Genomic DNA, 18,278 nt, shown 5'->3' with positions numbered 1-18,278 from the left:
CCTCGCCTGGCTAGTTTTTTTTGTATTTTTTAGGAAGGATGGGGGTTCACCCGGTTAGCCAGGATGGTCCCGATCTCCTTGCCTCGTGATCCGCCCGTCTCAGCCTCCCAAAGTGCTGGGATTACAGGCTTGAGCCACCGCGCCCGGCCAAAATATTCTTAAAAACATTTTTTTCCAACCATTAAAAAAATATGAAAAACATTATTAGTTTTCAGACTGTATAAAAGCAGGCAGATTTGACCCATGAGCTGGTAGTTTGCCAATATCCACTTTAAATTATAGGCTTTATACACACTGCACACACAAGCTGGTCTCGTGAGTCCATGAGTGAGTGGGAAGTGAGTGGGAAGCCAGGACATGACCATACACTGCTGTAGGCTTTATACACACTGCACACACCAGCTGCTCTGGTGAGGCTGGTGAGCGAGTGGGGAGTGAATGGGAAGCCAGGACACGACCGTACACTGCTATAGGCTTTATACACACTGCACACTTAGGGCTATCATACATTCATAAAAAATATTTCTTTCCTCAATAATAAATTAACCTTACTCTAACTTTTTTACTTTATAAACTTAAATTTGTTTAACTTTTTGACTCTTTTGTAATTAACACCTAACTTAAAATACAAATACATTATACAACTGGACAAAAAATTCTTGATGTCATTGTATAAGCCTTTTCTGTTGGAAAATTTTTTAACTCTACCTCCTGAATTCATACTTTAGAAATTTTTAATTTTTTTAAACTTCTTTGTTAAAAACTCAGACACAAGCACACAAATTTAGTCTAGGACTCCACGGGGTCAGGATCATCAAGGCATCACCAGGAATGTGTATGCAGTCCGTCACTAACCGGATCGTCGTTATGCCCTGCGGGACTGCAGTTCATCTTTGTCTGTTTTGCTGCATATAGAATTTTAGGTAGTTCTGTATTTTCTCCTGGCTTGTGTACTTTCTTGTGAGACAACAAGGCTCACAAGGAACATTTATCATTGTTCCCCATGTGTATCATGGCTTTTTTTCCTCTGGCTGTCTTTACAATTCCTCTCCTGTTTGCTGGATTTTAAGTAAGGTTCACTCCGCTCCCTTCGTGGGATTCTTGAGCTTCCTAAATCTGTGGGTTGATAATTTCCTATCAAATTTGGAAGACATGAACATTTTTAAAATAAGATTTTGTCTTTCTCAGTCTCTTTTGCCTCTTCCTCTGGGCCATTTATTGACTTCCTCCCACAGGGTCCACATAGTTTTGCTTACTTTCACGTCTAGCATTTTTTGATTGGATGCTAGAACATTTTGGATACTAAGAAGAGTGTTGAGTTTTGTTCTGTCAGGCAGTTACTCTGCCTGCTCCTTCCGAGACTTTGCCTTTAAACTTTATTAGGCTGTGTCTATTGTGGCTTTCACTTTACAGCTAGCACAGGCCTACTCCTAAGACAAGGCCTCCCGGGCCATCACCAGAGTGCCCGAGGTGTAGGACGAAGTCTCTTCATGTTTGCTGATGGTGGAAACTCCACTATCTTCAAGCCCTGTGCAAGCTCCATTGGTTGGTCAGCCCCCGGACCCTGCCTGGCTTCTCTGAGTCTTACCCTAAACCCGATAGCTCTCTCTTCAGCCAGAGGCTGAAGAGCACTTGCTGTCTGCACGCTGCCCTGCTCTCTGGTGCTCTGCCCTGCAGATCGTGGCCTCAATAGTCTTGATCTCCAGTCTCTGTGTCCTCATGTGAGGCACTACGTCCCTCACTAGGATACAATCTGGACAGTGCCTATGGGCAGAAAATTGGCGTGATAGACAGTTGTTTCCCTTCTGTCTGGGATAACAATCTGGCCCTGCCCATCGTCCGTCACATGAATGCAGTCGCTAGAACCATTTCTTCAGTTCTGGTGTTGACGGTAGGAAGGCAGGTCGGTGGCGCTGCCCATTCGCAAGTGCCCACCACCATGGTCCCCTGCTCAGTAACTCTCCTTCATCACAGCCACCGCCACAGTCCTGTGGCATCACAGGTGCTGATAATGCCGAGTGCAAAGTCCAGTGCTGGAGTGATTCCTGTTCCTTTTTTGCTGACTTTTTTTTTCTTAGAAGGTTTTGAGATGTTCTCTTTATCCTGTGTTTAGCAAATCTCTGTTGTCTCAGTTCTCTCCTAGAACTGCTGTGAAATGCAGGTGGGGCTTCCTGGATTGATATTCTCTTTCTTCATCTTGGATTCCTGTTTTTGTCTTTTTAGTCTACTTTAAGGGAACATCTCTCCACTTCATTTCTCAGCACTTTCATACAAAAGTGCCTCCTCTTCTTCTCTTCATCAAGGCCTGCTTCCCCCAGCCCTGGATGCAGCCCACTGCCTCTCTCTGCCCCGCATCGAAGCCCTCTGCCCAGCTGGACCAGCTGTCTGACTGATGATCCCATTTGTGCTGGAATGTCTGGCATCTAGGGACACCACCTCTTCTTCCCTTCCCCCTTAAGCACCTGCTCTCTGCTGACCTCCTCCCTTTAGAGTTCCTCAGCTACACCCACTGTCTTCTTTACCTGCTCTTGCTTCAAAGAACTGCATGCATGTTGACTGTCAAATTCCAGTAGTTTTCTTTAAGTGTTTTCTGGAACAGTGTGAGGGGGGTAGGGAGGAAGGACATCGTAGGAGCCATTAACATGGTAAACTCTCTCTCCCATATTGTTGTTTACTTACCCAGATTATCTTGAGGATTTTGTCGGTTCCACAGAGTATGGTTCTTGATGGAATGAACAGGTTACCTTCAGATTGGAGGATAAGAAATTAATTGTTGGATAACTGAGGTTACTCAGTCACCTTGGATTTGAGAGCTCACCTATTTATGGACTTTGAATTGGGCACCTGGGCAGAGCTGGGTCTGTGACACTGTGAGCCTGGCGACGCATGCTCTCGCACATCTACTGACCCAACTCTTTTTCTTCAGATGTTGCCAGCACCTGCCCAGCTGTCAAGGAGTGGTTTGTATATCCTGGGAACCCACTGAGGCACCCGGACCTCGTCAGGCCACTGCAGATGACTGTTCCAGGTACAGACAGCCTTTCTTTAAATGAACCACAGATCTTCCCATTCTATGATAAAAGTCTAAGAATGGATCAGTTATGGAAAGCATCTTTTACCAGAACTGCACAAATACTAGTTTTTATTTAAACTCTTGGCTCATGATTAATGTATCCATCTAATAAAGTCCTAAAATAATGGAAGGAAGATGCTGTGGCAGGTTTACCCTGGACCATCTGCGGCGGTGCTCTGCCTCTTTATCCATCCACCGTGGTCTAGGTCCACAGCAGTAGAGAGAGAAAAGAGACAGAAGGATGGCCGTGGTCAAGGCACGTTGCTGCCGCAGCCCCAGTGCCTGACATCTAGTTGTTGCTTGGTAGACGTCCATGGAGTTTAGCGGGATAGATTCTTGATATTCTGCTGGAATCAATAATCTTATCCTTTCCCCACCACTGAAAGTATATTTTGATGAGTTCTGGAACCAGAAAGAGAAGATAAAGGAGGGTTATTTTAACCGGAAAAAAGGTTATATTTTCATGAATAGTATCTTAAAACTTAATGAGAGGTAAGGAAAAACAAAGTTCACCTACAGATTAGCTGAAGTGTATCCAAAGAACAGCCTTTCTTTCTGTGAGTTCGTAGTATCTGAAACTGGTCAGGAATGTACAAGTGTCGGGGTAGGGTTCTACATACAAACAGTTAAGGAAGAGGAGGCTAAGCTTCAGAGTTTACTTTTAGTGGCTCACATCACTGTTTCACGGAACAAATATTTTCATACAGTTTTGCTATTCCATTTTCATATACATTGAATTCTCTGGTGTCGCTATTATTTTCCATCACATGAACCTGTAATTTACAAAGTATGGATCTGAGCAGTATAAATGGTTTTTAAATAAATGGAATTGTATTGAGAGAGAAGTTGAGAAAAGCTATTGTAGGGAGTGTTCCTTATTCTGTTAATCAATCGTAGACTAAAACCTTCAAAGTACTTATCACAGAAACATAATTAAAATGCACTGACATTTGTTTTTACGTTAAGCAGCATTTTTTAAAAGGATAGCCAAAATAATTTTCCAAAAATGTTTTATTATGTATGTAATTTTCATCTTATAGTATCTTTCCAAATATTATATGGAAAATGACTATTACATATCTCTTCATTGTTTGAATTAAAGAGAACATTTGACTATTCGTCATTGTGTCAAGAATTAATTTTAAAGGCCACTCTATAGAACGTTTTAATAAATTCCAGAAATTGTGTATTAGAGGGAGACTACTTCAGAGCTTGTGAAAACATCCTCCGTTGCACTCTGGGAGTGGGAAGCGTGTGTGTAGCCCGTGGACCACACGTTGGGTTCTCTTCTGGAAGGAACTCCAGAAGCCTGTGCCCTACACGGAGGGCCATGTCTCAGACACACTCATTTCCACAGCTGTTATTCTGGACATAGGATTTGAACTTTTACACGGAGGACCACGTCTCAGACACACTGGTTTCCACCACTATTACTGAATTTTTATTCCAGGTTATTTCAATGGATGACTCCTTATTTACACTTGCATTAGCGATAATTAAAAAGAGAGTATTTTAAATTTGAAATGCTTTTCAGTATCTATGAGGAATATTGCCAAATGATTTTAAACGAAAATGGAAAACAGAGCATCCAATTTCCTGTCACAAGTATTCACATGAATACAACATACGATTAAAAACAGTGAGATCAGCCGGGCGGGGTGGGTGCTCACACCTGTAATCCCAGCACTTTGGGAGGCCATGGCAGATGGGTCACCTGAGGTCAGGAGTTTGAGACCAGCCTGGCCAATATGGTGAAACACCCTGTCTCTACTAAAAATACAAAAATTAGCCAGGTGTGGTGGCAGGCACCTGTAATCTCAGCTACTCAAGAGGCTGAGGCAGGAAATTTGCTGGAACCCTGGAGGCGGAGGTTGCAGTGAGCTGAGATCACGCCATTGCACTCCGGCCCGGGCGACAACAGCAAGACTCCATCTCAAAAAAGAAAGTGAGATCCTGCCGATGGGGCCTCCCCTCCCACCTGTCAGGAAAACCTGCAAAAGGTTCTTGTCGCACCATTAGAGCTGGTTTTTCCCAAATGACACCCATACCTGATTTTCCTTGTTCTTCTAAAACAGTTTTGATTAGGGTAATCTCATGGGTGCTGCATTTTCAGTGAGTTTTTCAATATAGTGGTCCATGTTCTTTTCTTTTTTAAAAGCTTTTTCCTCTGAAGGCACATGTGATTTAATGTTTGATTTCCTGAATTGTAGAAATAAAAGGAAATCACAAGTATTTTTCAACAAAGTGGAAGTGCAGAAAAAAAGATAGAAATTAGTTAAAAATTAGGAAGGGGAAATAATCAAAATTAACCAGCCAGGGAGCAGAAAAAGAAATCTCATTCCTGGGTGCTATGGTTTGAATGTTTGTAACCCCGCCCCCCGCCAAATTCCTGTGTTGAAAACTTAATCACTAATGTGATGGTATTTGGAGGTGGGCCTTTGGGAGGGAAAGAGGTGATTAGATGCGATTCCTGCCCTTATAAAAGAGGCCCCTTGTTCCATGTGAAAGTGCCATGTGCCATCTGTGAACCAGGAAGCAGGGCCTCACCAGAAACCAACCATGCTGGCACCTTGATCTTGGACTTCCAGCCTCCAGAAATTTTCTGCTGTTATAAGCTACCTCATTTATGGTGTTTTGCCGTAGCATCTCAGATGGACCAAGACGCTGGTTTGTTTTATTCAGGGAGCTTATTTACATGTGTGTATTTCTGTGGGCCTCATTTTTTTTTTTTTTTTTTTTTTTGAGACAGAGTCTCGCTCTGTTGCCCAGACTGGAGTGCAGTGGCACAATCTCAGCTCACTGCAACCTCCTTGTCCTGAGTAGCTGGGACTACAGGCACATGCCACCACACCCAGCTAATTTTTGTATTTTTAGTAGAGACTGGGTTTCACCTTGTTGGCCAGGCTGGTCTCAAACTCCTGGCCTCAAGTGATCCATCCGCTTCTGCCTCCCAAAATGTTGGGATTACAGGTGTGAGCCACTGCCCAGCGTATGAGCCCCATCTTTATATGTGTGCGTGTGGGAGCATGTCTACAGGACATATATACTATACTTCCTTTCTGTGTGTGCGTGTGGGAGCATGTCTATAGGAGATATATACATTTCATTTCCTTTACAATATATCATGGAAGATGATGTTTCTGATAACACAGTTTAGCTTCCATTTCGCAAACCCAGCTCGTGAAGGTCCTTGATCTGTGCATGTGTGTCTACCCTTTCCCAGCACACTGCTCTCACTCCTCTTACTCACTTTCCTGACGTTCTCCATTCTTTGGGTGGGAGTCTTGGCCCACACCAAAGGCAAGTGTTTGAAATTGTCTTTTCAGTCTCCAGAATTGTAGATTTGTCAATTCTTCATTTTCAAAGTGCTGATGGCTTTTTTTCTCTTGTGTCATTGCTTAAGTTCCTTTAAGCATATCCTTATTTTAGAAACCTAGGAAAACTAATGCACACATCTAATTGGTAATTTGTCTATCTTGAAGGACCTTTTTAAAGTGGTGTTCAACAATCAGAAAGCAGCCGGGCGCGGTGGCTCAAGCCTGTAATCTCAGCACTTTGGGAGGCCGAGACGGGCGGATCACGAGGTCAGGAGATCGAGACCATCCTGGCTAACACGATGAAACCCCGTCTCTACTAAAATACAAAAAACTAGCTGGGCGAGGTGGCGGGCGCCTGTAGTCCCAGCTACTCAGGAGGCTGAGGCAGGAGAATGGCGTGAACCCGAGAGGCGGAGCTTGCAGTGAGCTGAGATCCGGCCACTGCACTCCAGCCTGGGCGACAGAGCGAGACTCCGTCTCAAAAAAAAAAAAATCAGAAAGCTTAGTATTTCTTGCCTATACACATTTGATTTACCAGAATTGCGGAATATCTTAGAAGGCTATTTTATAAAATGAAATGAGGGTAAGTCATGCATTTCATGAAAAAAAGACCACGTATTTGATTCAATCTGTCATTTGTTATCAGACAGTTGCAGTGGCTTTCTTGTTCACCTCATCTTACATACATTGTTGAAGGTTTTCATCTGACCCTTGTTGCATACAGGTCAGTCAAGAAAGTCTCAACAAGTCTTGGAGGCTTCTGTGAGCGGTAAAAGGAAGCTGGGGTGTGTGTGTGTGTGTGTGTGTGTGTGTGTGTGTGTGTGTGTGCACATGCACTTAAGGAAGCTGGGGTGTGGGTGTGCCTGTGCCTGGCCTTGGTGGGGCTCTGCTTATGTGGCTGCCAGTGTCTGAAACCACCCCTACCATCGCAGATCAACGTAAATTGGTTAAAATCTCAAAAGTGGTTTTTCACCAACTTGTGAAAAATAGTGTGAAGCTTTGTCAAATGTGTTAACAAATTCACATTAGAGTCACAAGGGTTAAATTTTGCATTTACTGCTTTTTATAGCCACTTTCACTGTTGAATGCATCAGATGGGAGTGGTGTAATGTCATTTTTGCAAGCATGAAATTAGAATACTTATCCATATAAGTATAGAGTTTGATGGATTGAGATATAAATGTATTCTGTTTATATATGAATGAATTTTTTTGCTTATTATAAATAGGCTTTTGAAGTTGCTCATCTAAAGATTCACTTTGCATGTGCGTAGTCAGGGTTTTTTGAGTTTTTTTGTTTTTTTTTTAAATTTGAGTTCTGGGATACATGTGCAGAACTTGCAGGATTGTTACAGAGGTATACATGTGCCATGGAGGTTTGCTGCACCTATCAGCCCATCATCTAGGTTTTAAGCCCCACCTGCATTAGGTATTTGTCCTAATGCTCTCCCTCCCCTTGCCCCCAACCCCCCAGCAGGCGCTGGTGTGTGGTGCCCCTCCCTGTGTCTGTGTGCTCTCATTGTTCGACTTCCACGTACGAGTGAGGACATGCGGTGTTTGGTTTTCTGTTCTTGTGTTAGTTTGCTGAGAATGATGGTTTCCGGTTTCATCTGTGTCCCTGCAAAGGACATGAACTCATTCTTTTTTATGGCTGCATAGTATGCTGTGGTGTATATGTGCCACATTGTGTTTATCCAGTCTATCATTGATGGGCATTTGGTTTGGTTCCAAGTCTTTGTTATTGTGAATAGTGCTGCAGTAAACATATATGTGCATGTGTCTTTATGGTAGAAAGATTTATACCTTTGGGTATATACCTAGTAATGGGATTGCTGGGTCAAATGGTATTTCTGTGGCTAGACTCTTGAGGAGTTGCTACACTGTCTTCCACAGTCCCGAGGCTGCATACTTTGCCTGAGTTGATTATTCTCTTGAAAGTATGTTTCTAAGAAGTAATTACTGACACTTGTGATTGTCTCGGACTCATCTCTGAAGTACTGCTGTTGTTTTGTGTTTGCTAATTATCTTTAGCATTTTCTTTCTCTTTAGAGAAAAAAAGCTTGTCAGGTGGAGGGAATACTGCAGCCATTTTGGAATTGCAAGTGAGTTTTGTAGAGTTGTTTCACTTCTGATGGCGGGAGATACACCACTGAGAGTATGCCATCGTGGCATACATTTCCCACTGCCATCGTGGGAAACGTAAGAAAAGAAAGAGAAGAATTTCCTTTTTTAGGTCATTTGACTCTGAAGCCATTTGGTTAGTAGGTTCTGTTTCCTTAGTAAACAAAAGGGACATTTAGATCCCAGCCAGCTTTGAGCTTTTGGCATATATTTTATTATCAAGTGGCCCTCACAGAAAATCACAGCTGTGGATAGCAAGGGAGGCCATCTCGCCAGTCACAGATGAACAAGTCTGACCTTAGGAATGGCACCTTTCTGTTTGTCAGTGTGGAGGCAGAGCTGCACCTGCATCTGCAACTCTGCGTAAGTCGTCATCATTTGTCATGGCTTAAGTAAATGAGTAAGGGCTTTTTTCTTTTGATTTTAATAATTTAAACATATATATAAAATATAGAAGTGAAACACTAAAAATTACGTTTTAGGAATTTCTGTTTGTTTAGTAGTTTTAGGAAAGTGCTTTCCAAAGCCTGGGGTTCACAGATTGCCTGCACGTCTTCTGGGTTGTGAAAATGCAGACTTCCAGGCACCCACACCTGTCGAATCAAATCAGAGTTTCTGCATATAGATCCCAGGAAAATGCATTTTTAAAAATAATCTCTACAGTTGATTCTTTTTCACACGAAGGGTTGAAAACCATTACTTTAGGAGAGTAAGAGAGTGAACTAAAGGGGTAGATGGATGGCGTTTCATCCTGGTGCCCCACAGAGCTGTGATACTGCAGGGCAGCAGTGCCTTGTTGTATCCTTGAGGCAGTGCATTTGAAAGATGCTCTGAAAGCATTCTCAGCGGTTGAAAGTGCAGTATCCCTCACAATTTAGTCATTACAAAAAGAAGGAATGTTTTCATTGACACGTACGTATGCCAGCCCTTTAGGTTTGGGCTTTTAAAAAAACAGGAATCTGATCATGTTTACTTTCTGGTTCATTTTACACCAGGAAGGGATGAGATTTGTTTCCTTTTACTGTATTTCTACAAGGAGCATATTATAACTCTGTGCTGCAAAGAACAATAGTTAATGGACTTTTTTTCTTAACTAGGGGGAACGCCTAGTTTGAAAATATTATGGCTGAACCAAGAGCCAGAAATACAGGTTCGGCGCTTGGACACACTCCTCGCCTGTTTCAACCTTTCCTCCTCAAGAGAAGAACTGCAGGCTGTCGAAAGCCCGTTTCAAGCTTTGTGCTGCCTCTTGATCTACCTCTTTGTCCAGGTAATGTCCGGCTGCCCATTCTAGTCACTGTAGCCTGCGCTTAGTTTATGAGGTGGAGTGTGTGGGATATTGCCATGGCTGGTGTCCCGGATCGTCTTTTTCCAGTGTCTGTTCCATGGAACATTATTAGTCCTTTGAGGTGCTCTAAAACTGAAAAGAAGATTGTATGGCACAATACGTACGAGAAACTCTGTCACTACCTCAGCTTTAGAGATTGCATTAGAGACTTAGGAAATCTTGCAGGTGATGGAAGCTGCTTTGGCCTTGACTAAACTTTCTCTAACTTTGTGGACCATAGTGTACCTCCTCTGTCCTTACGGCATTGTTTGGGTGGTGGTTCTTGTTTCTGGGTTTTAGTGTAAAGGTGAGAAAGGACCAGCTAGAGACCTAGCTTCTCGTAGCTCTTTGCCTTTGGGCAGATTACTTCAGCTTTTTCCTATGTCAGTTTCATTCCATCATCCAGCAAATGTTTACTGATTGTATGCCTTCATTTTCTAATCTGAAAATGAGATAATCATAGTAGCTGCTTCCTAGAGCTGTTGGGGCGATACCAGCTGTTGGTGTCATGACCTTCATCATTTATGTCCTCCCATCCCGCTGCGCTAGGCATTGTAGTGCTAGAACCTTCGTTTTAGGCTCACTCAACAAGATGGACTGTTTCTTTTGCATTAGCTTTATACCTAGTTTATATGTGAAAATCATAAAGGTCAGTTAAAAGATTCGCCTTTTTAATAGTTTTCTACTATTAGAATTCTACTATTCTACATGCACAATATTGCTTGGACACCTTTAGTAAGAGAAAGGCTGAGAACGCTCCCATCTCCCAGCCCCTCTTTCTCTGCATCGCTCCTCCCCACCTCCCTCCCTGGCTCTGTGATTTAAGATGATTTTTGTCCCACTATTGACAAAGTGTCTACTTCTTCAGGCTGTTGAGACGTCTCATAAGCTTTCTTCACTCCTTCAAGCCATCGTCCCGGCTTCTCTGACCTCCCTGGATGGTGGGTCTCCATTGGCATAGCCATTCGGTGTTCACTTACCTGGATTAGAAAATTATATAATTCTTTTTTCAAACCCGAATTTACTTTACAAATTATTGATTGTCTTTAAGAAATGTACTCTTAGTGTAGAATTACGTCTCAAGGGAATCTTGGACTGATTTTTTTCTTTCTGAATGTCCTTTTGGTTCTGCCCATTCTATAGCTTGCTCTGCATTTTGCGTTTTGTAAGACATGATATGGCTGAGTAGTGCTTAGAGGTTTTGTTGCTGCATTATTGGTTTCACATGCACATGCCATGTAAACCTTAGTTTTTGCATTACCATTTTGAGTAGATTACTTCTTTATTTGCTCAAGACATAGCAGATTATAAATTAATATAGGATGGCAGGAACTATTTAAAATGTAAATGTAAAAAGAGAGGAGATGAATCCAAGATGGCTGATTAGAAAAGCCACGGTCCATGGCTCTCACCAAGAGGAACAAAAAGGGGCAAGTGAATTCAACACCTTCAACTGAAATGCTCAGATTTTCACATTGGGACTGACTAGGCAAACAACACAACCCACAGGGAACAAAGTAAACCGGGGTGGAGGGCAGGTCCCCCACCTGGGAACAGTGTGGAGCCAGAGGAACCCCCACCCCCAGCCAGGGGAAGCCATGAAGGATTGTGTGACCCTGCCTGGGAAACCATGCTTCTCCCATGGATCTTTGCAACCCGCGTGTCAGATCCCTTCATGAGCCCATGCCACCAGGGCCTTGGGTCCAATACACAGAGCTGTTTGGAGTCTCAGCAGAGCAGCCACTCAGGCATACACAGAGACCCCAGAGTTTTACATACTCCGGCTCTGGGATCCCTGGCAAGACAAGAAATCTGTCCGTACATATCCCTAGGAAAGGGGCTGAATCCAGGGAGCCAAACGGCATCATTCTGCAGGCTCCGCTTCCATGGCACCTCACAATTTAAGACCCACTGGCTGGGAATTCTAGCCAGCCAATGGCAGTGAATTGGAGTCTGCCTTAGATGGGTCCAAGTTTCCAGGAAGAGGGGAGGCCTCAGTTCAGTCAACTCACCTGCTCCAGCCTGCCAGCTTTGGAGAATACAGGCAGTCCAGATGAGGAAGGGACCCCCACCTCCAGTGCAGCACATCAACTCTACCAAAAAGCAGCCAGATCCCTGATCCTGTTCTCCTGACTGGGTGAGTCCTCCCAATAGGGGTCTCCAGCCACCTCCTACAGGTGGATGCGGGCCAGCAACAGTCAGTAACCGCTAGGACGGAGCTTCCAGAGGAAGGAGCTGGCTGCCATCTTTGCTGTTTCACAGTGTTCACTGGTTATACCTCCAGGTATGGGAGAAACTGAGGGAACTGGCATCTGGAGTAGACCTCCAGCAAACTGCAACAGCCCTACGGTAGAATGGCCTGTTAAAAGAAAAACAGAAAACAGCAACATCCCACAAAAACCTCATTCAAAGGTTAGGGATAGGGTTAGAGACCTCAAAGACAAAGGTAGATAAGCCTATAAAGATGAGAAAGAATCAATGCAAAGATGCTGAAAACTGAAAAAGCCAGCGTGCCTTTTCCCCTCCACGTGACTACAAACACCTCTCCAGCAAGGACACAGAACTGGGCCGAGGCTACAATGCCTGAATTGACAGAAGTAGGCTTCAGAAGGTGGCTAATAATGAACTTCGCCAAGCTAAAGGAGCATGTTGTAATCCAATGCAAGGAAGCTAAGAAATGTGATAAAACTACAGGAGCTGATAGCCATAATAGCCGGTTTAGAGAGGAACATAACCAACTTGATGGAGCTGAAAAACACAACGCAAGAACTTCACAGTGCAGCCACAAGTATCAGTAGCAGAATAGACCAAGTGGAGGAAAGAATCTCAGAGCTTGAAGACTGTCTTCCTGAATTAAGATAGGCAGACAAGAATAGAGACAAAAGAATTAAAAGGAATAAACAAAACCTCCCAAAAATATGAGATTATGAAGAGACCAAACTTACAACTGACTGGGTACCTGAAAGAGATGGGGAGAATGGAACCAAGTTGGAAAACATACTTTAGGATATCATTCAGGAGAACTTCCTCAACCTAGCGAGATAGGCCAACTTTCAGATTCAGAAAATACAAACAACCCAGTAAGATACTGTATGAGAAGATCAACCCCAAGACACATAATCATCAGATTCTCCAGGTCGAAATGAAAGAAAAAATGTTAAGGGCAGCCAGAGAGAAAGGCCAGGTCACCTACAAAGGGAAACCCATCTGACTAACAGCGGACCTCTCAGCAGAAACTCTACAAGCCAAAAGAGATTGAGGGCCAATACTCAACATTATTAAGAATTTCAAACCCAGAATTTTATATCCAACCAAACTAACTTCATAAGTGAAGGAGAAATAAGATCCTTTTCAGACAAGCAAATGCTTAGGGAATTTGTCATCAACAGGCTTGCCTTGCAAGAGCTCTTGAAGGAAGCATTAAATATGATAAGGCAAAACCATTACCAGCCACTACAAAAACACACTAAAGTATGCAGACCAGTGATACTGTGAAGCAACCACATAAACAAGTCTGCAAAATAGCCAACTAGCATCATGATGACAGGATCAAATTCACACATAACAATACTAACCCTAAACGTAAATGGGCTAAATGCCCCAGTTAAAAGGCACAGAATGGCAAGCTGGATGAAGTGCCAAGACCCATCCATATGCTGTCTTCAAGAGACTCATCTCGTGCAAAGACACAAATGGGCTCAAAATAAAGGGTTGGAAGAAAATTTGCCAAGCAAATGGAAAACAGAAAAAAGTAGAGACTGCAATCCTAGTTTCTGACAAAACAGACTTTAAACCAACAAAGATAAAAAAAGACAAGAGTATTACATAATGCTAGAGGTTTCAATTTAACAGGAAGAGCTAACTATCATATGTATATATGCACCCAGTACAGGAGCACCCAGATTCACAAAGCAAGTTCTTAGAGACCCACAGAGACTCCCACACAATAATAGTGGGAGACTTTAACACCCCACTGACAAATATTAGACAGATCATCAAGACAGAACATTAATGAAGACATTCAGGAACTGAACTCAGCTCTGGATCACTTGGACCTGATAGATATCTACAGAACTCTCCACCCAAATTCAGCATAATATACGTTCTTCTCATTGCTGCTCGGCACTTACTCTGAAATGGATCACATAATAGGAAGTAAAACACTTCTCAGCAAATGCAGAACAGCTGAAATCATAACAGGCTCTTAGACCACAGAGCAGTCAAATTCGAACTCAAGATTAAGAAATTCACTCAAAACCACACAGCTACATGGAAATTGAACAACCTGCTCCTGAGTGACTCTTGGTTAAATAACAAAATTAATGAGAACAAAGAGACAATGTACCGGAATCTCTGGGATGCAGCCAAAGCAATGTTAAAAGGGAAATTTATAGCACTAAATGCTAGAAAGATTTCAGGTTAATCACCTGACATCTCTGCTAAAAGAACTAGAGAACCAAGAGCAAAAGAAAACCCCAAAGCTAGCAGAACACAAGAAATAACCAAGATCAGAGCTGAACTGAAGGAGATAGAGACACAAAAAACCCTTTTAAAAAAATCATGAAATCCAGGAGCTGTTTTTTTGAAAAAAATTAATAGACCACTGGCTACACTAATAAAGAAGAGAGAAGAATCAAATAAAAACAATCAGAAATGATAAGGGGGTTATCACCACTCACCTCACAGAAATATAAGCAACCGTCAGAGAATACTATGAACACCTCTATGCACATAAACTAGAAAATCTAGATGAAATTGTTAAATTCTTACACACATATGCCTTCCCAGGACTGAACCAGGAAGAAATTGAATCCCTGAATAGACCAATAATGAGTTCTGAAATTAAGGCAATAATAAATAGTTTACCAATCAAACAAAATCCAGAACCAGATGGATTCACAGCTGAATTCTACCAGAGGTACAAAGAAGAGCTGGCACCGTTTCTGCTGAAACTATTCCAAAATATTGAAAAGGAAGGACACCTTTCTAACTTGTTCTATGAGGCCAGCATCATCCTGATCCCAAAACCTGATAGACAGAACAAAAAGAGAAAACTGCAGGCCGATATCCTTGATGAACATTGATGCAAAAATCCTCACTAAAATACTGGCAAACCAAATCCAGCAGCAGATCAAAAAGCTTATCCACCATGATGTAGTTGACTTTATCCCTGGGAACCAACTTCAGCAAAGTCTCAGGATATAAAATTGCTAGTATTCCTATACACCAACAACAGGAGGAGAATAAACTCCCATTCACGATTGCTACAAAAAGAATAAAATACCTGGTAATACAGCTAACAAGGGAAGTGAAGGACCTCTTCAAGGAGAACTAAAAACTACTGCTCAAAGAAATCAGAGAGGACACAAACAAATGGAGAACCATTCCATGCTCATGGATAGGAAGAATCAATATTGTGAAAATGGCCATATGACCCAAAGTAAAGTATAGATTCAATGCTGTTCCCATTAAACTACCATTGACATTCCTCACAGAATTAGAAAAAAACTATTTTAAAATGCATACAGAACCCAAAAAGAGCCTGAATAGCCAAGACAATCCTAACCAAAAAGGGCAAAGCTGGAGGCATCACGCTACCCGACTTCAGACTATACTAGAAGACTGCCATAACCAAAACAGCATGGTACTCATACAAGAACAGAAACATAGACCAATGGAAGAGAATAGAGAACTCAGAAATAAGATGACACATCTACAACCATCTGATCTTTTACCAACTTGACAAAAATAATCTATAGGGAAAGGACTCACTCTTTAATTAATGGTGCTGGGATAACTGACTGAGCCACATACAGAAAATTGAAACTGGATCCCTTCATTACACTATATACAAAAATTAACTCAAGATGGATTAAAGACTTAAATGTAAACCCAAAAGTATAAAAACCCTAGAAGAAAATCTAGGCAATACCATTCAGAACATAGGCATGGGTAAAAACTTCATGATGAAAACACCAAAAGCAATTGCAGCAAAAGCAAAAACTGACAGATGGGATCTAATTAAAGAGCCTCTGCACAGCAAAATAAACTATCATCAGAGTGAACAACCTACAGAATGGTAGAAAATTTTTACTATCTATTCATCTGACAGAGGTCTAATATCCAGTCTACAAGGAACTTAAACAAATTTATAGGAAGAAAAAGCAAACAATCCCATCAAAAGGTAGTCAAAAGACATGAACAGACACTTCTCAAAAGAGGACATATGGCTGGGCACGGTGGCTCACACCTGTAATCCCAGCACTTTGGGAGGCTGAGGCAGGCAGATCACGAGGTCAGGAGATTGAGACCATCCTGGCTAACACGGTGAAACCCCATCTCAGAAAAAGAAAAAAAAAAATTAGCCGGGCATGGTGGCGGGCACCTGTAATCCCAGCTACTGAGGAGGCTGAGGCAGAAGAAGTGTCCAGAACCTGGGAGGCGGAGCTTGCAGTGAGTGGAGATCATGACACTGCACTCCAGCCTGGGCAATAGAGTGAGACTCTATCTCAAAAAAAAAAGGGGGGGGGGGATATATATGCAGCCAACAAACATATGAAGAAAAGTTCAACATCACTGATCATTAGAGAAATGCAAATCAAAACCACAGTGAGATACTGTCTCATGCCAATCAGAATGGCTGTTATTAAAAAGTCAAAAAACAAATGCTGGCGAGATTGCAGAGAAACAGGAACACTTTTACACTGTTGGCGGGAGTGTAAATTAGTTCAACGATTGTGAAAGGCAGTGTGGTGATTCCTCAAAGACCTAGAGGCAGAAATACTATTTGACCCAGCAATCCCATCATTGAATCTACCCAAAGGAATAGAAATCATTCTATTGTAAAGACACCTGCATGCGTATGTTCACTGCAGCACTATTCACAATAGCAAAGACATGGAATCAACCCAAATGCATATCAGTGATAGACTGAGTAAAGAAAATGTGGTACATATACATCATGGAATAATACTATGCAGCCATAAAAAGAAAGTGGATCATGTTCTTTGCAGGACATGGATGGAGTTGGAGGCCATAATCCTCAGCAAACAAACACGGGAACAGAAAACCAAATACTGCATGTTCTCACTTATAAGGCGGAGCTGAATGAGGAGAACACAGGGTCACATGTCAGGGAACGGCGCACACTGGGGACTGTGGGGGGTGGGGGAGGGGAAGGAGAGCGTCAGGAAGAATCGCTAATGGATGCCGGGCTTAATACCTAGGTGATGAGATGATCTGTGCAGCCACCCCTCATGGCACATGTTTACCTGTGTAAAAGCCTGCACATCCTGCACATGTACCCCCAAACTTAAACGCTGGAGGAAAAAAAGTAAAAAGATACTTCTTTTGATATTATATATAACATGCATGCACTGTTGGTTAGTATTCCTGTTGTCTGATAATCTGCAGATGTCTGTGGTTAACATTGCATCACAGTGGGACTTGAGAAGTGGTAGTAGCCAGTAAGCTGACTTTTCTCACCCATAAAAATACATGTGTTTTATTGTTGATAGCCATGTGTGTACACAACAATGGCGAGGCCATGGTGGGCACTCCAGGAGAGACACGCTGCCTGCTGTTCCGTATTGACGATGCTGATCCTGTGTGTGGCCATGCAGCGCAGTTCTGCCTTCTCATTACTGCGCAGGTGGCTGGCAGTTCTTTAAATTCACTTCAAGGAGAAAAAGCCCAGGACCCCAGAACAGGAACATCACATCCCTATTTGTATAAACCTGAAGCAAGACAAGCATCGGGAGGAAAATTTCCACTTTACCTTTTTTCTATTAATAAAGACCTCTTTTTTTTTTTTTTTGTTTTTTGAGGCAGAAGTCTGTGCTCTGGTCACCCGGGCTGAGGTGCAGCTGGCCGGATCTCAGCTCACTGCCTAAGGCTCCGCCTCCCGGGTTTAGGGGCCATTCTCCTGCCCTCAGCCTCATCCGGAGTCGCTGGGACTACAGGCGCCGCCACCTCGGCCCGGCCTAGTTTTTGTATATTTTTAGCTAGAGCACGGGTCGTTTCACCATGTGTTAGCCAGGATCGGTCATCGATCTCCTGACCTTGTGATCCGGCCCCGTCTCGGACCTTCCCAACAGTGCTGGGATTACGCAGGCCCTTGAGGCCACAGCGGCCTGGCTAAAGACCTCTTAAATATAAAATCTCTTTAGTGCAAGTTGGCACGAGCAAACTTGGTAACTTGTCTTTAAAGGAGATGTTTAAATTGGAACTTTTTAAAACTGGAAAACAACAGATTGACAAATCAATTTGGCATTCACTAGATGAAGAAGGTGCTGTATTATTCACAGGGATAATAACTCAGAATGAATAAGGCTAAAAAGATACATTTATAAAAATATTAGTTTTATATATTAAGCCTAAATTCGATGTTTTGATGTGTAATATGGGATAAAATCGCATACTGTTCAGTGCACGAAAATGAC

The 18,278-nt window shown here is 42.6% G+C and overlaps 1 protein-coding gene across 3 annotated transcripts in view; it reads left to right on the top strand.

Annotated features, from left to right (window-relative positions):
• The window catches only part of FAM120B (family with sequence similarity 120 member B), a 72,438-nt gene that overhangs the window by 12,494 nt on the left and 41,666 nt on the right, over positions 1 to 18,278 (top strand). For all 3 annotated transcript variants that reach the window (XM_017890745.1, XM_017890746.1, XM_017890744.1), the window contains exons 3-4: positions 2,927 to 3,028; positions 9,608 to 9,780. In XM_017890745.1, coding sequence (XP_017746234.1) covers positions 2,927 to 3,028; positions 9,608 to 9,780 — 275 coding nt within the window. The remainder of the gene's footprint in view (positions 1 to 2,926; positions 3,029 to 9,607; positions 9,781 to 18,278) is intronic.

The sequence above is a fragment of the Rhinopithecus bieti genome, unplaced genomic scaffold (genome assembly GCF_001698545.2).
Source record: "Rhinopithecus bieti isolate Rb0 unplaced genomic scaffold, ASM169854v2 scaffold_20819, whole genome shotgun sequence".
NCBI classification, from domain to species: domain Eukaryota; kingdom Metazoa; phylum Chordata; class Mammalia; order Primates; family Cercopithecidae; genus Rhinopithecus; species Rhinopithecus bieti.
This window is presented reverse-complemented; position numbering and strand designations above follow the sequence as displayed.